The sequence below is a fragment of the Taeniopygia guttata genome, chromosome 1 (genome assembly GCF_048771995.1).
Source record: "Taeniopygia guttata chromosome 1, bTaeGut7.mat, whole genome shotgun sequence".
NCBI classification, from domain to species: domain Eukaryota; kingdom Metazoa; phylum Chordata; class Aves; order Passeriformes; family Estrildidae; genus Taeniopygia; species Taeniopygia guttata.
Genome location: NC_133024.1, coordinates 1034909 through 1056475, shown reverse-complemented (window position 1 = coordinate 1056475; position 21567 = coordinate 1034909). Strand labels below are relative to the sequence as shown.

Below are 21567 nucleotides of genomic sequence, written 5' to 3'. Positions count from 1 at the left end.
CCGGGGCGCGGCGGGGAGCGCCCATCCGCCGCTCGCCCGGAGCCGCTGCTCAGGCGCGCACGGATTGCATCCCCTCCCCGGGAAAAGCGGGGGGATCAGTCACCCCCCGACACTCCCAGCGTCGCATGTAGCAGCTCATGGCAGTATTCTCACAGGCTCAGTTGGCTTAAAAATGGAAATTATTTTACCTCCCGTTTGGGGCGCACCAACTCCGACTGGCGGGAATGTAGCAGTATTTACTTCCCTGAAGCATTGTTCAGCTTAACAGTACGTGTTTCAAGGAGGAAAGTAGATGTTCCAGCTCTCGGAAGATTGGGTACATGAGCTCTGCATGTCGGGGGTGCGAAGGAACCGCTGCCGCGCCCTGCAGGAACGAGTCTGCCTGAGCAGGGCACACACACTCACACAGCCACTCCTTGCACTTCAGGGTAGCTCTCAAGCACCGCCTGGAACACCACCCTAGGGTGAAGCTTTGTGTACTTCCCAGCCACACACAGCTGAAAGGAACCGGCTCTTTCCCTGTGCCAGAGGCGATCCATGCCTGCAGGCCCCTGCACACCACAACAGGCAGTGAAGGGCACTGTCAGGGCACTATCAGGGCACTGAATCTTCTGCTTCCAATCCCCACCTTAGAACAGTGTAGGAAGAGGTCACCAGGCAGTGGGTCACCACCAGCTCATCATCTGCCATCACTGACTTTAAGCATCACCCACACAGAAAGCCCTCCTCATCCTACGGACAGCAAACCTGTATTTAGCTGCCCATGGCAGCTCTGCAGCTTGAACACAGACTTCCAGAGAGAAAGCAATGTATTTTGAGCTGTGAGAAATATTAAAAGGCTCTCTGCTCCTCTTAAGTATTTACTAATAGGGCAGTTTACCATCTCAGAAGTTTGGGAAATCTACATTACATGGCCTGAAAACACAGGCACTTTGGGATAAAAATCTTACACAGAAGTAGGTAAGATTAATTTTTTTCAGCACAGTAAAGAATTTTGCCTGATTCCTTGCAAACAGGGACTTTATTTGTGCCAGATAGAACATCCAGAAATAAATGGTGCAGTTACCCAAACTCACACAAGGTTTTAACCATTTAGTTCAGCTATCAATTCATCTGCATACAAGAGGATTCAGGAAGTAATGGGAGAGGTCTCTTCTACTTCATCTTAAGTGACCTTTTAGAATAAAACTGTAGGCAGCCTCCAAAGCAGTGAGCTCTGAAGACCTTTGCATTCAGTAACAATCACCTTTGTCCAAGCACAGTTCAATTGAACAGACTGATAGTCTTTGTGTAGAGTTTTTTTTTAACAACAGATCATCTCATTTCTCTTACATAATTTCAATAATTTGTGAATAAATTTAAACAGCTGGACTACTAAAGTCATTAAAAAACCCAACTCTTAACAATGGTAATTTCAAACATAAGCAACAAAACATGTTCTAGAGTAACAGCTGAACAGAGTTCCAGATGTACCAAGAAGTCAGAGCATTAAAGGATACAGTTTGTGTGTAAAAAAATTCATTTTCCTCCCCATCACTCTACTTTTGCTTTAGTTTATACTTCTTGGGGTAATTTTTAGCAAATTGCTTTTCTACTTTTTCCTGTCCCTTTCCAAGTTTAAGTGTCTTGATCAGGTCTAACGTTTTTTTCAGTTCCTTTACAGGCTTGTTTACAAAGCCACAGTACTTCCTTTTTGGAACAAATTCCAGAGCCTTTTTCCAGTCAGCAGTATCTTTCAAGGTTAATAAAATATGCATCATTTGATCCAGTGTGAGATTTTTGGCACCAGTACTCCAAAGCAAGTACTTCTCCAGTGGAAGGGCTGCAGTCTCCAGTCCCAGTCGCTTTGCCCGTGCTAAGGAGACTCCTGTTTTTATGCTCTTGTCAACCAGCGACCCAACAATATAGATCTTATCGTGATCAAATGTTTTCATTACATTGGGAGAATCGGCTGTCAGATAGATGAGCTTATCCTTTGGAAAGATTTCTGTGTAGCACTGCTCTGTCACTGTGATAAGCAGTTTGTCCCATGCATCTCTGTAATTCTTGATAAATTCCCTGTGATAGAGGCTGTCATCCTTGAAGTTACAGAAGTGGATGTGGAATGGATCCACAGATCTGCGATTGCTGCTTTCACTCATCACTATCTGCTTCACTGTGTTTGTGACTTCTCGCACAGACATTTCTTTTTCATAAGACATGTCAAACACCAGAGGCTGGCCAAAGACCATGGACTGAGCAGCCCTCCAGTTGTACGCTTTATCCATAGTGCGGGACCATAAACACACGAATGGACAGTTTTTGGTCTCTTCTGGCTTTGGAGCTTGATCTTGTGCTTCCAGCCTCCTCTCCCTTTTCTCATCCATCTTTCTTTTGTCATTTTTCTTGTGAAGTTCTTTGAGATGCAAATATTTTAAATACTTCTTTTTGGCTGACTTAGAAGGACACTCCATAAAAGTTTTTAGCTGTTCTTCACTAACATTTTCTGGAACTGCTCTGCCAGCTAGCCTCCACATCTCCAAAGTCTCACGTGCAGCAGCCAAACTGGAAAGCTCCTTAGGCTCCGAGGCTGTCTCACTGACCTCTTCTTGCAACCCAGATTTCATGACCTTCTTCCACTCATCTAAATCCAGTTTTTCAGAGGGTTCACATGACTTGACCTGCTTCAAACAATGAGATAAACTCAGAGCTCTACTGAGTGGAATCAAATCCTTTTTCATCCCATGTTGCACAGCAAATGGAAGGACAGAACATCTTACAATTCTTCTCAGAAGCATATTAGCAGACTGCATACTTAGACGTGTGCTGTGCTGCAACACTTATCTGTGAAACGTCAATAACAGGAGAAAAAAACTTGTCAGAAATCACAAAGAAAACACATGCAAATTTTATTCTTAGTAACACTAACAGACAATAGGTTACTTCTTGGAGGATGCTAGAAATTCCTCCTTCTACTATGAATTTTTTACTGTTTCCTAAATAAAACCAGCTTACACCAGCTATACTTACTGCAATTCAAAATGTAGTCAAACAACCTTCAAGACTGTGCAAGATCTCTTCAAGTCATCTGTATCACATCATGAGCCTTCACAACCAAAATTAGTGATCTGCTGCAAGGAAACCAGAAGTATTTTTATATCATTTATCTATCCTGTGAAAACAGAAAGAAGAGATGGAAGAATAAAAACTAGTACAGGAAAACACCATCTTTCTTCTTTTTGCTAAACTGTCTGTGAAGTTGGCATAGGCACATAAGCCCTCCCCAGTCCCATTAATTTTATCCACATTTGTATTTAAATATGAAAGGTCTGCAGAAAGAAAAACACACACAAGAACATTTAATAGTTTCCTTGGCCTATGCACACTACTGAACTAAGCATCAGTGAAGTTTCAGTCCCAGAGGAAACATGATTTGGATAAAACTAGAATTAATTCCTAATTTTAAAATCAAAAATTCATAATCTTCCTAATAGACTGAAAATAATGTGATATACAGAAGATCTAATGCTGGGTTTGTAAATATGTACCTGCTCAGATAGAGGCACAGAAGGAGCAGTGTATTATTTAGAAATGCTATACAACCTGGCATGTATTTAATTACACAGTAATTGGTCAAGTTGGTGGCTGAGCTCTCATGCACTACTGTTATTAAGATAAAAGAAACAAGAACAACCAAGCAACCTAACAACGTGAAAATTTGTAAGTGCTACAGTGGAAGTATCCCTAATTTCACACTGAAGCATTAAACTAATGCCAAAAGTAATAACCAAAGAAGCATGGAGAAACCAAGGGATCAGTTCCTCAATTAACTTACATTACTGGAGCTCCAATTAAGTCAATATTGAGCACCAGATTTACACTGTCAGAATACCCGATGACAGCTTTTGATACAGCCAAGTTACCTTGCACTGTGTCATTCACACTACCCCGCAAGAATTAACCTAACGCTCTCTGAAGAAGCCAGATTGTAGCACTGAAAGTATTTTTCTTTTCTTTTTGAGCATGACTTCACTGCAACTCGTCTCAGTAACAGAAAGGCTCTTCAGTGATGTTTCACAGACTGAACAAGTTGCCTTACTTCTCCAGCACAGCTGCACACCCAGAAGCACAGGCTGGGTAAGGCTGGAAGGGGCACAGCGGATCATCTGTTCCAACCGGGAGGATTGGAACTGCAGCAGGGTTATCCCAGAGCACATGGCACAGAACTGTGTGCAGGCAGGTCTGGAATATCCCCAGTGAGGGAGACTCCACAGCCTCTCTGGGCAGCCTGTTCAGTGCACGGCCACCAGCACAGTAAGGAAATCCTTCCCCATGTGAATAAATGGAATTTCTGTGCATCGTTTCCTAAACCCATTGCCTCTTGTCCCACGGCTCGGCACCGAGCCCGGACCCACACTCCCGGTACCCGATGAGGCCGGCCGCAGCAGCACTGCAGGTGTTGAACAACTTTCCAACCAGCCCGGGAGCAGCCGCACGCCAGCTCACATCCCCCCCGGCCCTCCCGGGACACCGGCGCCCCGCGGCCTCCGGGGCCCGCGGCCTCCGGGGCGGCCAGAAGCACCTGTCCGATGTCCGGCCGCGCTCCGCCCGCTCGCCGGGCTCGGTGGGGCTCGGTGGGGCTCGGTAGGGCTCGGTGGGGCTCGGTGGGGGCAGGGCAGTGCCGTGCCGTGCCGTGCCGGTCGGAGCCCGGGCCGCCCCGCGGTCCCGCCGGGCCCGGCCGCGCTGACCCCGCGGAGCCGCTGCGCCTGCGCGGCGCTCCCTCGGCTGTCCTTCCCCCGCGCCCCGCGGCCGCAGCGCCCGCGTTCCGGGCGGCCTCGCGGCGGGAGCTATCCCAACTCTCCCGGTTTCCATCGCTATTCCATCGCTGTTCCATCGCTGTTCCATCACTGTTCCACTCCCGGGGTGGCCCCGGGCACTGAGGGCGCTGCCGGCGGGTGCTGCCCCCGGTCTGGCCCCGCCGCCGCGCCGGGGCCGCGGGGTTTGTCAGCCCGGCCTGCCGATCTCCGGTACCTCCTTCTCTCCTCTTCTCTCCCCTCACAGCCTTTTTTTCCTTTTAAAACATTTAGGAGCGCAGAGAAGTGTCTCTTCTTTTTGCCCCGCGGGTCGCTGTTGTTTGATGGTGCGTTGTTTTGTTGTTTTTCCCCTCGCTGTAAGGCTGCGATTTCAGTGCGGACCGTGATCTGTCGCCATGAGTTTCCTGCTGCCCAAACTGACCTGCAAGAGGGAGGTGGATCAGGCAATAAAAAGCGTCGCTGAGAAGGTTTTGGTTCTCCGTTTTGGAAGAGATAATGATGCTGTTTGTCTGCAGCTCGATGATATTGTAAGACTTTTTTTTTTTTTTTTTTTTAACAGACTGTATGAGTATATTTGGCGCATAGAAGAGAATGTTGCTTTTGCTAAGATGGGCACTCGTGAAAAGTTTGGTGACTGGTATAGAATGAAATTACACTATATTTATAAAAAGGTTTGAAAAGCAAGCATCTGTGTTACTATTGTAGTGGCTGAACAAAGGCTTGAGGTAGAGATGTGATATTCTACACCTGCTTTAACTGGTAACACATAAGAGAAACAGGCTTTATAAATCTTGCCAACCTCTTTTCCTCGTATATCAGTCTAATTGTCACTGCCTTTCTCACTCTTCCCAGCTTGCAAAAACAGCTCATGACCTGAGTAAAATGGCAGTCATTTACCTGGTGGATGTGAACGACGTCCCAGTGTACACCCAGTACTTTGACATCAGTTATATTCCATCTACTGTATTTTTCTTCAATGGACAACACATGAAGGTTGATTATGGGTAAGTCATCCTACCACTGTCTATTATGTCTGTAAGAATTATCAGTCTTTTTCTATGTTGTCATGTCTGGGGAAGGTAACATTTGAAAACTATAATGTTGTTACCAGCATCTGCATTGAGAATTCTGTAGGAAGCCAGAAGAATGTAATTAGGAAAGTCATTTGAAATATGCTTTCATGCAATAAGTAGGTTAAATACGTCCAACTCTGCAAAAAATAGTAAGAAATTATTAAAATCTTAGACATGATGCTGCACCTGTTTGACCATTGGAGATCCCATTCCTGACTTGGTTATTCCATTACAAAGTTAGTTCATTCTTTCAGAATGACCAGATCAGAACTCCTTATCTCATTTGGGCATCTTTTCACATTTTTAGGTGTTTTTTCTCTGAATACTTGAATGTTACAATTCTACCTTTGTCTTATGCTTATATTTAGGTCTCCAGATCACACCAAATTTGTGGGAAGCTTCAAAACGAAGCAAGACTTTATAGATCTGATTGAAGTGATCTACCGTGGAGCAATGCGGGGAAAGCTTATTGTGAGAAGTCCTATTGATCCCAAGAACATTCCCAAATACGACCTTCTCTACCAAGGCATTTAGTGGGTTGACCTGAGATAAGAATTACACAAATGGACGATGTTGCAGATCTCTTTTTCCTTTGAGCGCTGTTGGCCTCCCCTGACGTTGTGGGACAGTTTGAGCATTTATCCTGAAGGATCATATTGGTCTCCTTCTGAAGACAGATATTCTGTCACCTCATGCTGCTCTCATAAATGTTCATGCATAGAGTTCACAAAGGTTCTTGGATCTGTGTGCTGAGCAGCCCTTGCAAAACAGGCAGGCTGTGTGCATCTAGGGCTGTGTGCATCTTTTCCAGGGAACCGAGGCACTCTGGTAGTTGTCTGACATTAATAAAAAAAGCTGTGCTTGCTCTCAAGAACTTTCAATTGAATATGCCTTTCCAATGGAATTTTATATTTTATCCATTGCTGTGTAACAGGACAGAAGTTTCTTCTGAGAGAGGTGATGACTGAAATCTGAAGTGGATATAAATACAAAGGCAAGTTGATGCTCTCTTCTCTCTGATAGCCATTATTACGGTTCAACAGCTTTTTTGACTGAGATTAGAATGCTCTACACTTGTAGGAGAAGGTTTTGTCATCCTTCAAAGGATCCTTTTTTGTGGCCATTGAGCAGTTTTGATTCCCATGGGTTCAAACTGGAATTTAAGAATAATTCTTTTGTTTACATTCACTTTAAAGATTTTTTAACTTCTGCTTGTACACATTGCAAGCCTTGAGTATGTAAATTTAAAAACCGCGTGTCCCACCTTTTTCTAAAGTTAAACAAGTGAGAGAGAAAAGCAATGTAATTCCCTTGCATCAGCTTGGTAACTGCAGTTTGCCAGACTAGTGTATCTCTGTAGCAGCTCATGTCCAGTATTCTCACAGGCTCAGAGGGCTTTAAAATGGAAATTATTTTACCTCCGTGTGTTCCAGCTCTTGGAAGATTTTAAACAATACATGGTACATAGGAGGAAACAGATTTTTACATGTTTTGCTATTCCAGATTTGGCCTTCTAATGAAGCTAAGCACTTAGGCAAATGTTTTCCTGATCGTTTAGTCTGATTATAGAGCCAAAACTATAGAATGTTTATTATAGAAAATGATAGATGAGAGTTGGTATACCTTAACATCTTGAATTCAACTTTAAATTTCACAGCTAGCCAAAGGGTTGTGGCTTAAGGCTTTAAACAAGGCATGTATTTCCTAATAGTGTTTTTCTTCTCAAAACCAAACACAGTTTCAAACTCAGAACTGTGAATTTCTCCATAGTGAGATGAAGGTGCTTAAGTGATGGAAAGGAGCAGAAGCACTTATGAAAGGGAGAGACCACTATCAAGAACAAACCAGTGTACCTTTATTTATTGCCTGTCTTCTTTCTTGTGTTGCTTCTAGTTGCAACAGGTGAATTCCTCAAGGCTGTTGTGATCTTGGCTTTCAGCATGGTTTTCAGGTACTTAAAGATGGATTGTAAGCAGCAGGAGGGTGCTAAACTATACTTTTCTGTTCCAGCAGAGAAAGTGGGACAGTTTGCTCTCATGAGAAAGTGCACAGTTTTATTTAGGGGTTTACTGTTAGACACCCATTCTTGGCAGTTTTTGTTTATCCATTCCTGTATTTCTGGATCATGTCTGCTCTGGTGCTGCACGTTGTGCGTGGAGTCGATGAACACCACAGAGCACACTTTATTCATCACCTCACATTTCCTCTGCACCAGCAGATCAACAAACACCAACCCCCCATGGCCATGGGCAATGAAGGCCACGTTCCTGGCTGCACTCTTTGCAATGAAATGATCCCATACATACACGGTATGCTCTTCAGGGCTGCTGCTGCCCCTTTTGGGGATCCAACAGGCACCCCGTGTAAAAGTAAGTGCTTCTTCCCTGGCAGAAAATCTCTCCTTTTCAGTGTTCAGATCAGTGAAATTGTCATTGGGGTTCAGTACAATCACTTCCCAGTGGCTTTGCAGGGCCATTTTGATGAATGGTATTTGTGTTCCATGTTTCAGGCCCTCACTGACAATTGCCCTTCGCCCCCACTGTCCAGCACAAAAAACTCCACGGTCTTGAAGAAGGATAATTAGGCTAGAGGAACTTGTTAGTGCATCCTTGCTCATGAAAAAGAAGCTTCTTGGTTCATCCTCTGTAGCATCAGTAGGAATATAAACCTTCTGCAGCATGCAGACTCTTTCCAGGAGCTCATAAACATACTGAGTAATAAAATGTCCCAGAACTTCATAGCGTTTATGATTCTGCTCATGTTCATTCTTGTAGTAATTGAAAACAAAGGACTCATTTGTATCCAGATGCCCCAGTTCCCCTTTTATATTGAAGTCGTATTTTAGTTCCTCTCGATACTCTGAACCCTCCGCTAGTTTCCTCAAACTGAGTTCACCTTGTATTTGCAACCACTACAAATTAAGAAGACTATTATGTCAAAGTAGCGATAGACCTCCACACAACACCTGTCTACCCACCCCACCCCCATTAGAGTTTAGATTTAAAAGCTGTTACAAATTAAATGCTTGTTGATCCAGAGTATTTCATGGTGATGTATAGCAAACTAGCTGCTTCTAAAGCCCCTTAGAGATGTCAGTTGTGAAGTTCCAACAGCAGTAACTCCTCTGCCTTTATTTCAGTTTGGTAGTTAAAAATTTGTAAGTAGCATGTTTATTTAAAGATCTGTTTAAGGTAGTTTGAGTTAAAGGCTTTAAGAAGGAGGCACATGTACATGGTTCACTGTTCACTTGAACAACTTTTATTGTGCTGTCTCCTAGCCATTATCTTGGAACTCCACTGAGTTTCAAGGCCACCTTTGAAATACAGGCCTAGGCAGTTGGAAATAGTCCAAGTGTCATAACTGGATCCTGAGTTTTTAAAGAAAATAGGCTGCACTTACTAAGAACTTCAACCTTCCCATTGCTTGTGTACCAGCATATTCTCCATATTCCAGTTATTGCTCCCATGAGACAAAGTGGGAGAAAAACGTACATATTTTAAGGAAAGATGTGTATGAAGAAAGGCACAGCTGTCTGTAAGAATTAGGAATAGGTAGATGCAGTTTCCTCAGAGTGGTATTCTGGGGACCACCTCTCAGTCCCCTTCCCTCCTCACCCCTAAAAGATTGGAGAGACTAATCTCCCAGCATACTCTGAATAGGAGGTTACTATTCTTTTACTCCAGCTACTAACAGCAACATTGCTTGTTCAGTTCCAAAACAAGGATATATGATTCCAAATTAAACACTGAACGTCTGCTTTACAAAGCATTGTGAAGGATTGCTGAAGATTTCAGGAGGCAGAAACAAACAGTTTTACATAAAGTGGACATATGACTTTCCTTCCCAAAACTGCCTTCAGGATGCAAAATGAAAAGGTTTGAGGCAATTAATGATAGGTTATCACTTCGTAGTTGACTTAAATAGCAGCTTAGAATTATATACTTACTAGTCCAGAGGACCGATTTTAATTGTAGTAACAATTAAATATAGAATTAAAAAGTAGCAATTACAGGTTGTTCCAGATACAGCTGGAACTGTACTGCATGTACTTTTTTTGCTGTAATTCTGCATTCTAAATCAGCATTAATAGCTGTTTGTACTTCACTGTCAATATATAAACGCAGTATTCAAGGCTGTATATGCTGGCAGCTGGTAGCAATTGCTACCTTATTTTTGAAAATTTGCTTTTGGGGGAAACATAATCCCTCTTTTCCTTCCTCCCACTTTTCTATTAAGATCCTAAAACGCTTCAGATGTAATTTCACCTGGTGCTTGTTTCAGCATTTGGCATATTCTAAACACTACTGCAGTATAAGTACTATATAAGATCCATAAAGATTACTTTGTTTTCCATTTAAAACCATTTCATTCTAGTAAAGCCCAATATTACCGTATCCTCTTCTGTAAAATCTGTCATCATCATAGATGGAAATCTTCTTCACTCTGGGAGTGTAGACAAGTCCTCTGCATGAAAAAAAATAAACCCAGTCATGGTTTTAATTTTCATTACTTGACGTGCTGGGGTGTGTACCTACAAAACCTGACAGTAGCTGGTAGTTCATGGCCACCTAAAGCACTTCAGATAGTCCCAAGTTACAAACTTGCCTCTCTCCTTTGCAATTCACACCTGACAGTAAACTAAGGCTAAACCTCGAGTATGAAACTAAACATCTGTCCACACCAGTTTTAATTCCCGCTGCCAAGAAGAAAACAAAGCTGAAAGCGCCACACAAAACTTACAATTCTGAAGCTGTCCTGAAAAAAAAAAAAAAAAAAAAAAAAAAAAAAGAAAAGAAAAAGCACAGAACAAGCAAACAAAAAAACACCCCAAAGCCCAGCTACCAATTCTCGTCTCCCCTCAGCCGCAGGAGGGTTTCTGAGGCCAGCCGGGGCTTTAGGGCGCTCCCGGCGCTGCCCGACACGGGACTGATCTGGCGGCTCTGGCTGTCAGCTGGGCAAGCGGCACTAGCAGGGAACAGCTGAAACCTGGGCCGGGCGATGCGGCTTTAGCTCTTCTCTCATGGCTTTTAGCCGCTAAGACTGGTACCGAGCTCATCCCGAGCGGGTTAAAGCGCGGAGGGCCCGAGGGGCGGTGCCTGGCCCGGAACTACCGGGGGAAGCTGCGCGGGCGGCGGCGGCCGCGGCCCGGTACGCGGCTGCGGGGTGAGTGTCGGTGCCGCCGGGGGTGAGTGTCGGTGCCGCCGGGGGTGAGTGTCGGTGCCGCCGGGGCCGGCCCGGTACGCGGCTCGGGGGTGAGTGTTGGTGCTGCCGGGGGTGAGTGTTGGTGCTGCCGGGGCCGGCCCGGTACGGGGCTCCGGGGGTGAGTGTTGGTGTCCCGGCCCCGGCCCGGTACGGGGCTCCGGGGGTGAGTGTTGGTGTCCCGGCCCCGGCCCGGTACGGGGCTCCGGGGGTGAGTGTTGGTGTCCCGGCCCCGGCCCGGTACGGGGCTCCGGGGGTGAGTGTTGGTACTGCCGGGGGTGAGTGTTGGTGCTGCCGGGGCCGGCCCGGTACGGGGCTCCGGGGGTGAGTGTTGGTGTCCCGGCCCCGGCCCGGTACGGGGCTCCGGGGGTGAGTGTTGGTGTCCCGGCCCCGGCCCGGTACGGGGCTCCGGGGGTGAGTGTTGGTACTGCCGGGGGTGAGTGTTGGTACTGCCGGGGCCGGCCCAGCCCGGTACGCGGCTCCGGGGGTGAGTGTTGGTGTCCCGGCCCCGGCCCGGTACGGAGCTCCGGGGGTGCGGTGAGTGCCGGTGCCGGTGCCGGCCCGGTACACAGACCGCTCCGGCGGTGCGGTGAGTGCCGGTGCCGGGGCCGGCCCGGTACACAAACCGCTCCGGCCGTGCGGGCCCGACCGGAGGAGGGCAGCGCCGCAGCCGGGGCCGGCAGCGGAGGGGGACTATAGCTCTAGCTTAAAAAAAAAAACAACCTCTGAGAGACGTAAAATCCCTAACTTGGCTTCTCGAGAAACTTCAGATCTTTGAAGGTCTTATGCCAGAGTCGTACAGAATCTATATAACTGGAATACGTATAAATGCTGGAATCTGGGAGGTGGTGTTCTTCTAGCGACACAGTTTATAGGTTGAACAGGAATCCTTGGATATTACGTATTCTTGGAATCCTTGCAGTGGTACAGATGTGCTTTTTTATTCCTTTTCACGCTCTAGTGAGACAGAGTGAAAATTTACCAGGGTAGAAATCCATTTGGATTAAGGTGAAATATGCCACTTTGAGCTTACTAACCTAAGTGAAATATGCTGTTTAGTCTAGTAACTACAGCACTAGCAAAACTACCCCAGCTAAGGAGAGAGAATGCAAATTTCTACACTAAAAGATAAGAGATAAGAAAGACTCCTCAGACCTTGAAACAGCGCAGAGTGACCCAGGGGTTCTTTCTGTACTTTCTGACAAAAACTGAGTACAAGTGTAACTAGCTGTGAGTGTAACACAAAATCAGCATAATGAATATGCATGAACCTATTGTGAAGTTCTATGCGCATGGAAATTAGTAAGGGTAATAAAAAAGGATGGGGAGTTCTCAGAGGTGCACATATCCATTGAAGGGCAATGAGTCCCCACATGGTCCAGCGCTGTATTCCCTACAAATCTTTATTGGAATTGTGGGGTTTGATTTTTCATCTGCGTTTCACTGGTCTAAGTGTGAACTGCTTATTAGTTGTGTGCTTGCAGCAAGGAGTTAATCAGTAAATGTCTTAGCTAAGGATAAATTCTAGGACAATTTCATTAATAATTTAGTCTGTGCTGACAATCCAGAGCCTTGCCCAGGTGTGTGTCTATCTTGTATTGTGGCTGTCAATTACTTTTTACCAAGGCCTGTAGTGATGGGGCAAGAGGGGATGGTCATAAATTGAAAGAGGGTAGGTGTGGACTGGACACGAGGAAGAAATATTTTTTTACAATAAGAATAGTGAGACTGGAACAGGTTGCCCAGAGAAGCAGTGGATGCCCCATCCCTGGGAGTGTTCAAAGTCAGGTTGAATAGCTTTAAGCAAACTGATCAGTTGAAAGAATCCCTGCCCATGACAGGATGGCTGAACTATAAAATCTTTTATATTCCCTATCCAACCCAAGCCATATTATGAATGTTGTTCTTTTGTTCTAGATTGCTCAAAAATTTTCTTATTCTTTCTTAGTGCTTGCTGCTGTGGTTCTACTTCCCTCTTAATAAACTAGAAATTCTTAAATTTATTTTTTTTTTCTTTGTATTTTTTTTCCAGTAAGGAAGACCATGTCAGGACGAACATCAACCTCAAGTCATGTCAGTGTAAGTGTTCCTGAAATTGTCAACATTTTATTTTGAGGCTGTAGGTATCCTAGGGTGTTCTCATTAATTCTTCACTTTGTTGGAACATGCTTTCTTGACAAACTGTTTATTGTGGTAGCAGTCAATACTAATGTCTACTGTTGTACACTTATTAATATGTTATAGGCTTAGCATTTGATTAGGTATAAACAGGGTATTTTCAAAGTTATTTTAAGACCTAGGCTAACACCTAAAATTTTAGAGTAATTTTAAGTAAATAGAAAACAGCTGCAAAACTGTGTAAAACTTTATCTGCAGAGATGTACTCAGAGGCTTCTTATGCTAGTGTGTGTTTTTTCCTAAAATATCCCTGTTAGAAGCAGTTTCTAGCAGTGGGTGAGAACAGATGGTGGACAAAGGAGCTGGTGTGATTGGGTGAGGTCTAGGGGACATGGTGGTTGAGAAATGAGCTGTTTCCAGCACTGTGCTTATGCACTTTCTCTGGCCCTTGCTTCTACAGGTGGGAACCTTCGGGAAAGTTTTGCTGCTTTAGATGAGTCTGCTGAGTGCGTACGCACACGTATGTGTAGAGTTAGTCACTTCTTATTTGGGAAAAGCTGAGGCAACTGCATACCTTGTGTTTAGCATAGATTCAGACCTCTCTTTGCCTGTTGACTTTGTGCTTGCTCTGTAAGTTAGTTGTGGGTGCTGTAAACCAGCGTCTTCTTAATGAGTGCAAGCATTAGGAAGGTGCTGCGTGGTAAGCTGGAAATGTTGCTGGTTTATGTATCTTGTGCTTTTTATCCCTTTCTGTCAGTTGTCTCTTCTTTTTACTGAGTCTGACTTTATCTGTACTTAATGTTGTCTGTTATGTCATTACAGAGGTTATCAGAACCTCTTTAATTTTAAATGCATGTTAAAATTCTAGATAATTGTATGTTCTTTGGACTATCAAAACATAAGCTGCTAGTCAGGCAGCAGGTGGAGGTCTGAAGTAAGAGATCTGTTCCAAGCCATTACAGTGCAGATCAGAAATATGCATTCTGACTGATAAATGTCAGGCCACTTCTAAAACAAAACCAACCAAACAAATTTGAAACAATTTACTTGTAGAAGTTCTTGAATAAAAAAATGTTTCAATCCTTCTGTGTTGATAGAAAAGGAAGGGAGAAGTTGTTGCCTGTGTGTGACATTTGTATCCTTTAGAGTTTGAGGAATCTGTTATTAAAGGAATATTTTTTGCAGTTTTTGACCAGCAAAGGCAGCCTGAGATACTGTATAGAAATTTGGGTCTAATTACAAAACTTTAATCTTAGTTTCAAAGAAGTTTAGGGAAGGAGTAAGAGCAGTCACGATTGAGACTGAAGGATTGAAATATTACCTCACTATGGTGCAGCATGCTTCCTTATGGTCTGTCTGAAGGACTACCTGCTGAGCTAATGAATGCACTTAAGGTGCTAATAATTAAGTTGTCAGAGTCACTGTTCTGGAATCCCTGCTTGTAATTTCATGTTACAATGCAAGGCATCTGGTGGCTTGCAAATCAAGTTCATAGGATGCTTTACAGTGTCCATCATATGGAGTAGCTTCAGCTTTTCCTGCCTGAGCTAGATTCAGTTTTCTGAGAAGTGTAAATGTTGCCTTATACATTCTGATCTGGTTGTACTTGCAATGTCAGGTTTTGCTTCTCAGGATGCCTGGAGCAATATCGATGCTTGCACTTTTATTCTTTCAGTTGATATTTTAACTAGTTTAATTAACTGATAAGAAATATCCTCTTGTTTCCTTATCTTGATGAACCAGTACAAATTTAGTTTGATTATTTTTTGTTTGGTTTTCAATGAACAAACCTACTTTCCTACGTATGATTTTTTTCTGAACTGGTGAATTCATGTGGATTACTAGCTGCTTTCAATAATTACTTTCAAAATGCTGGCTCCATTTCTGTGTGAGTTGGCAATGACAATAGCTGATATCATTTTGAGTACATTAAAGTCTGTTTGATGCTAAAGTATCATACTAAAATATTTGTACAATAAAGAACAGTAAGATGTAATTGTTCTTCATCCTGAACTTTTGAGAACGCAAACCTGGTCATGACATGAAGCTATTTTGTTATCATTTGCTATCATTCTCTAAGCTGAGACAGTTAACAATGTAAACAAATTAAAATGAACCAAGAACTGTGCCAGTGGATTGGTTATCACCTTTTTGTCATGTTTGAAGATGTGACGTTAATGAGATGGAGCTTTTGCAGATGGTTCATGTGTTAAAACTAGCTCATCATGTGGTATGACACATGATTTGGGATCAAGCATTAATGAGGAATGCATTTCAAGTAAAGTCACAAGTCAGGGCTTCCCTTACAGCTTTATTTTGCCCAGTTAAGACAACATTGTACATGGAGGTATGTCAGCTTATAGCACCAGTGGATAATTTAGTTTTACCATGTGTAACATCATCTATTTTCAGTTTCGTATACCAAAGAAGAAAACAAACACCAAGTCAGAGGATGTCCAAGTTCAGTCCCCTTTGGCAAGGCTCCCAGGCTCCCACCATTGTGACTACCCTTTAAAAGAGGTAAAGAGAAGTTCTTCAGAGTGTAAAGTGTCTAGGAGAATGCTACATGAGGTTTTGGTTTAGTTTTGGAGGCTGGGATTTTTCAACACCAAGTGTTGCCTTGTGACAAGTAACTAATTCAGGCTGTCTTGAGAGAGACAAGTCTGTAAGTCTGAAATCTGTTTGTAAATGTTTGCAAGCACACATTTACAGACATGGGAGTCTTAGTGCCATGTTTCCTAAATCATTGAAAAGCAGTTTGTCTTTGGGCATAGTTTGAAACTACCTCGAGAATCATTCATTTAAAGGTAAATATGATATTTAATTTTTTTAGTTGATTGTCTTCCGAGTGCTGAAGTTTTAGGTTGTATTAAAATCACTTACCAACCTTTTTGTTATATGGAAATAACTTACATTGAGTTTTCAGTTATCCAAGAGCTTAAGCTTTTAAGAGAATATCTGAAGCACTCTATGCCTCTTGATAGACTTTTAGGTGCTAATACAGAAGTAACTGTATTAAGACTAAAAGACTGTAAGAGTCTTATGGCATTTATCATAACCGAGTGTCTGGATTATTTCAGGCATGTATAAAAGCAAGTATTTGCCTCTATAAATCTGTTCCAAATTTCGTAAGTGTTTCAAATGTTAAGTGTTGGAAACACATTTTGCTACTCTTGTTTCCTTCAGCTCAGCATCCAGAGTTTGTTGCTGGCTTCAGTGCTTTCAGAATCATGGGCCTGAATAAACAGACCTGCTCTGCCTCAGAGGAGGTTGAACGGTGTGGTGAGGGAAGGCAGGCACTTTTCTTGACTCCGAGCAGCAGTGGTGATGTGACCCAGGTCTCTTGGTTGGCCAGGTCACCTGAGAACGCTGCAGCAGAGACTCCTGTGGGCTGTGTTCTGTACTGGTAAAGCTCTCTGAGCAGATTGGCCACTGCAGTCAGGGTTTGAAATGTGAGGTGCTGTCTGCTGTGGCTACAAGCAGCCACCTGTCAGGCACATTCAGACAGCACTTGCGTGGAGTTCTTCCTGTATTTCCCTCTGCCTCTATAAAAATGATTATTTGAATGGTGAATTGAAAAATACTTTATTTCCTTATTATTTCTTGGATGTTGTCTAATTTTCTATTTCTTATTTTTCCCACCTGTGTCTATAAATATTTCAAGCTTTCCCATATATTGGGAGATTTCAAATGCTTTAAACAGTGCCTGCATTTTATGTTCTACTTTAAAAAACTTGGTTGTGAGTTGCCAGAGTTGTCACCTTGTTGTTTGAGAAACTTGGTGCAGTTTTCAGTGATTTGGATGTACAGGTCTCTCCTGTGCTTGAACACCGGTGGTATGAGGTGATCTAGATGGTGTTTGAAGGCAGAAGAGGGGAGAGGCTCAGCAAGTCAATTCCTTGCTCCCAGCTTGAATAATGGGTTATTTGGCATTAGACTGAGTCCTTAGGGTAGTGAAAAGTTTGGGATGTGCCTTTCAGACTTCATTAAAGGTTGTAGAATATGCACGGGCATGAACTTTGCAGATGCCCTTTCAAACCACACTTAGTCACAAATGAAGATAAGTTTGTTTGCTTTCAGCCTGAGTGCCATCATTTTCAAGCATCTCTTGGGTTTATTATATTTTGAATTTTAAGAAATGAGGAAGATTAGAAGGAGGATTGGAGGTTCCTGGAATTGCAGCAATAACTATGTTTTAGTGAGGCTTCATTTATTTAATTTGAAAATGTAAGTACTTTCTGGTAAGGTAAGAGAATTTGGAAAAAATTGAAGTCTTGCTGTTCTGGGGTTTGCCACCTAAGTACCAAACCTTCAAATTGCTTTTCCTTCTCAGAATTTTATATATTTTATATCCATATTGTAGCCTGTAAAATTTGCCTAGATGTACAGCATTAGCCTCTACTTTCTGCATCTTGTGGAACAGGCCTAATATTTAAGTCTGTGTTTGGTATAGTACCCCTTGAAATTGGGAAACGATGGAATTGTCCTGTATATTTCTTCAGGAGAAAAAAAGTTCTGTTCAAGCTCAGGTGGTATGTGGATTCTTTAAATCAAGCAAATTAATTATTTGCAAAATTGTTGTATATGCTCTTCATAACTTTGGTCACTTGCATTGTTTCGGTGTCCTATTTTCCTAGTGCATTATCCATTATGACATACTCAGGTTTTTTGAAATCTGCCAATTTTATTTATTTTGTTTCAGTGGGGATTAAGTGCCAACAACAGAAAGCCTTCCACAAAAGGAAAAAGGCAAAAGGATTGCAACAGACACAGCTCTAATGACGACGAATCAATTGGGTAAGAAGTAATCTCAAAATTAGATTATCTCTGTTTGCATATTCAGAGTTTTACAGTCTTTCTTGAAGATGAGTGTCTCTGGTCTCTAGCTAATTGTTTGTGCCTTGCAGAGATGGTTTTCAAGCTGTTTGGTGGTTCACCTCTAGAGAATCATGCTTCACTGGTCTAATGGCAGCTGTAGCCTTTCCTTTGTGTAATAGAGAGTGCTAACTAGAGGAATTACTTACTGCCGGTTAACCTGCTCGGAGTCCTGAAAGGTGTCCATTACTCTCTAAGTGTGAACTGTCATTCTAGCCCTAGATATCTTTAGATATGCAAGAAGCTTCTCAGAATTCTTTTTTCTCATCCCTTTTTGTTCTGTAGTCCACACTCATTAGCCTAAGCTTTATCAGTTCTTTAAAACAATTAAAATATCCCTTAAACAATATGGTGATTAGTAGTGGAAGGAAGTGAAAAAAAAAAAAAAGAGTTTTTCACCTCTGTGTTACTGTCAAGACACTTAAGTAATTAAGGTTGCTGATGTATCACTTCTTTCTCTGTTGCCAAGAGCAAATATCTTGGTTTCTTTGAGATTATGGAAAATTATTAATAAGCTATTATAAGATAAAATCATCATCTTCAGAGTTGTCAGCTAGGTAATTGTTTTATCCAAGAAAATGTTGAAGCTGTAATTTCTGCAGTTGACAAATGGAAATAAAAATATAGATCTAGATTTATTAGCAGGAGCTGGGAAACCTAATGACTTTGTGACAAAATGAATATGTTTGTCATAATGAAACAGTTATTATTCCCTAAATCACTTAATTTTAAATATAAATGAATAAGCATTTTCTGCCCTGTTTTCTGGCTGCAACTAAACTTGCCCATAAGTGGTTTCTTATCAGGAGAGGCTGTTAAAAACAAAGTGCACAGGTAATGAAAATGCAGGTGATTTTGACACTGCTGAGTTCTGTAGGTTTGTGGTTTATGAATAATCATTGTTTAGCCTAGTCTGTATATTCAGAATGCTTCGAAGTGTTGCAGGGAAGACCTGAAATTGTAAAAGATGCTGAGTTTATTTTTCATTCCTCCTCAGAGGCATAGCTGTCAGTTTACATGTACTTACCTCAAAAAGCTTCTGTCAGTAACTTTTAACTGAGGATGCAGCTCACAGGGTCAACCTAACAGAATTTAATTGCAGTTTTCTGAATTTTATTTATGTTTTGATATGGTTGATATGTGATATCAAGACACTCATCTCTAGAGGTCTTTCAGTAAACTGAATTGATCTTTAAACATTTAGAAGTTTGGTTTCTTTAAAGCTACCTTTAAATCTGTTCTGTATTAATTTTCTGTTTATTTCAATATGCAAGAGATTTTCAAATAGCATTTATAGGTGTTCCATAATTTTTACACAAATTGTTACCAGCACAATACTGAGAAATTATTTAGACTTCAGAGAGACAGCAAGTATTTAGATATTAAACCTGTACATTTTTCAGATCCTTGAAAAAAGATGTGTTTCTAGAGACTAGCTGGAGCCTCTAGGTAAAGACAATTTATTCTTCTGTCTGCAATGGAGCTTATACTAAGTGTTCCACTTGGGTTCTCAGTGTTTCTCAGAAAGTCAGAATCAACATGGGGACTTCATTGCATCATAAGTAGAAAGAGCACACAGGTTCTAAAGAGGTGGTGTTTGTTGAGCAAGAGTCTGAGAACTGACAAAACCAGAAAGAGGAAAGAAGGAAGTTGTTTACTTATGCAATAGTTTTTATTCCCAGTGAGGCATTTTTCATTTGCATTACAAAATAGGAAATAAGTCTTAATGGTAAACTCCTATTAGATTTTAGAAGCAATCTGCTTTATTGATAGGAGCCAATCTCAGACAATCAAAAGGTTTCCTCACAATAGTGTTGTCAGTGAATGCATCAATCAGAGATTCCTGTTACTGATAGTGTGTCACGTTATTCCTTTGGGCTCTGAAAGTGCAAGGAGCTTCTGGGCTGTGCATGTGCTGCAGAAGCTCAGATAGCTGAATACCCATCAAGTCTATCAGTGACTTTATTCTGTAAACACAGGACAGACCCTCAGCCTGTGTAAGGGCTGTGGGAACACCCCTCAAACAGTATGTGACATCCCACTGCCAAAATATTTATTTCCCGGAACGTGGGTTTACTAGTAAAAGAATATAGCCAGGAAGTCAGTGGTGTAAACAATTAGTAGTAGTTTAGTCCCAAATGAGCCAGCAGTCTCCTTGTCTCATGTTCATCACTTTCTAATACAAATTTGAATGAGTTGGAGACAGCAGTTCCAGCACTGGTATGTGTACACAATATGATAGTTGGGTAGGGAACCATATCAAGCAGCTGTGACTTGTGTGAAATAGATGTCAAGCATTTTTCCCCAAAGTGGTATAAACAATAGCTTTTGTTCCTGTGGTGTATAAGGTAGGATAATTGTTTTCTTGCCTATGAAAAGCAACATGAGACTTGTCATGGGCAGCTAACAACATTTTTCATTATATATTCTTTGTTTTTTTCCATCATTACATGCATAACTATGTTTTCATTGCCTTTGTGGTTTTTTTTCAGTTTTGGCGAGGTAGATGAGAGACTATGGTAAATACTTGTTTTAGAAATAGGAATAATTGCCTTTGGTTTTCCTTCACCAAGAGATGGTGCCAGGCATGCTTTAGTGTTTTTTCTGATCAAATGGCTTCTAGATGATCTTGTACTGTCAAGACCAATTAATTATGGTTTAGCCATTGGATTCTCTAAATGTTTGGCTTTTTTTTATTCTTGTGAAAAGAATACACTTGAATTTAACTGCAGCGCTTTTCTAAGAGGAGATACCAAGGTGTATTTTCACTGTTACTGCTTTAGACTACTCATGAAATTAGGTAAACTGTCATAAATGATCAGAAGAAAAGCATAGCAAGTCTAGTATCTTCTTTGCAGCCCTGCAAGCAGTGGTCAATTGTAGATATTCAGGGAAAAGTATGGCTGGAGTGAATGCTGTATTCTCTGGATTTTCTGTTGAGCTTCTGATGACAGACAGTTTAGGGGCTTCCTTTACTGGAGGTTACATCCAGTCTACATGTTCTTCAGTATTAGAATTTTCATCTTTAATTGTATCTCTTAATTGTTTATCCCCTGTGGGTCTCTGCAATCGTGTCTGGAAGGTAGTGTCCTGATGAAAAGCAAATTTACATCTTGGTGCCAGAGGAGATGTGAGTGCTCTCCAGATGTCACAGAGCCTGTGCTGGAGGATGAACACAGGCAACAGGAGAATTATGCAGTCAATTCCCAAAAGGCATTGTTGTTCAAAACACATTCAAAAAGGCCACAGCCTTACAACCTAATATAAAATAAATTGCAATGGAGTGGTAGCATTAAATCCCAGTCTGAGGAAGGAAGTGGATATGGGCTGTACAACAAGCTGGCTGCTGTGTCACTGTATGAAGCTGAGCTGCTCTTACTCATTATGTGTGTGTTCAAGTAGGAGTTGCACCTCTGTATTTCTGCTTGGCTTATTTTTGATGCTGGTCTGTTTTAACACCTGGGGGTATTTTTCTGGGCCTTGCAATACTATAGAGTGCCACCTCATAT

The 21567-nt window shown here is 42.2% G+C and overlaps 4 protein-coding genes across 22 annotated transcripts in view; 2 read left to right on the top strand and 2 right to left on the bottom strand.

Annotated features, from left to right (window-relative positions):
- Nucleotides 1-1002: 1002 nt before the first annotated feature.
- Nucleotides 1003-5146, bottom strand: TRMT10C (tRNA methyltransferase 10C, mitochondrial RNase P subunit). 6 transcript variants are annotated; one of them, XM_072934191.1, is made up of 3 exons: nt 5011-5146; nt 3010-3151; nt 1003-2823 (listed from the first exon to the last, which is right to left on the bottom strand). In XM_072934191.1, the coding sequence occupies exon 3, from the start codon at nt 2790-2792 to the stop codon at nt 1539-1541; it is 1254 nt and encodes a 417-aa protein (XP_072790292.1). In that variant the 5' UTR covers nt 2793-2823; nt 3010-3151; nt 5011-5146; the 3' UTR covers nt 1003-1538. The 6 variants fall into 6 exon arrangements, with proteins under 6 accessions (XP_072790292.1, XP_072790350.1, XP_072790264.1 ...); XM_072934249.1 differs by having other exon boundaries at nt 3010-3110; nt 5011-5139; XM_072934163.1 differs by lacking the exon at nt 5011-5146 and adding an exon at nt 4672-4809.
- A 39-nt stretch (nt 5147-5185) lies between these two features.
- TXNL4B (thioredoxin like 4B) lies at nt 5186-8604 on the top strand. Its single transcript, XM_012570108.5, has 3 exons — nt 5186-5320; nt 5646-5797; nt 6235-8604. Exons 1-3 carry the CDS (start codon nt 5189-5191, stop codon nt 6398-6400), a joined length of 450 nt encoding a protein of 149 aa, XP_012425562.1. The 5' UTR covers nt 5186-5188; the 3' UTR covers nt 6401-8604.
- Nucleotides 7700-10657, bottom strand: LOC100219101 (putative protein ARB2BP). The gene is made up of 2 exons (XM_002189995.6): nt 10257-10657; nt 7700-8777 (listed from the first exon to the last, which is right to left on the bottom strand). Exons 1-2 carry the CDS (start codon nt 10287-10289, stop codon nt 7722-7724), a joined length of 1089 nt encoding a protein of 362 aa, XP_002190031.6. The 5' UTR covers nt 10290-10657; the 3' UTR covers nt 7700-7721.
- Nucleotides 10658-10757: 100 nt separating this feature from the next.
- SENP7 (SUMO specific peptidase 7) overlaps nt 10758-21567 on the top strand; it is a 34907-nt gene continuing 24097 nt past the window's right edge. For 3 of the 14 annotated variants that reach the window (XM_072934030.1, XM_072933979.1, XM_072933959.1), the window contains exons 1-3: nt 10761-11029; nt 13098-13144; nt 17886-17980. In XM_072934030.1, coding sequence (XP_072790131.1) covers nt 17962-17980 — 19 coding nt within the window. In that variant the 5' untranslated portion in view covers nt 10761-11029; nt 13098-13144; nt 17886-17961. Of the gene's footprint in view, nt 11119-13097; nt 13145-13643; nt 13704-15595; nt 15704-17885; nt 17981-21567 lie in introns of those variants that run through there. The other 11 variants (XM_030280942.4, XM_030280526.4, XM_030281078.4 and 8 more) reach the window with 9 other exon arrangements.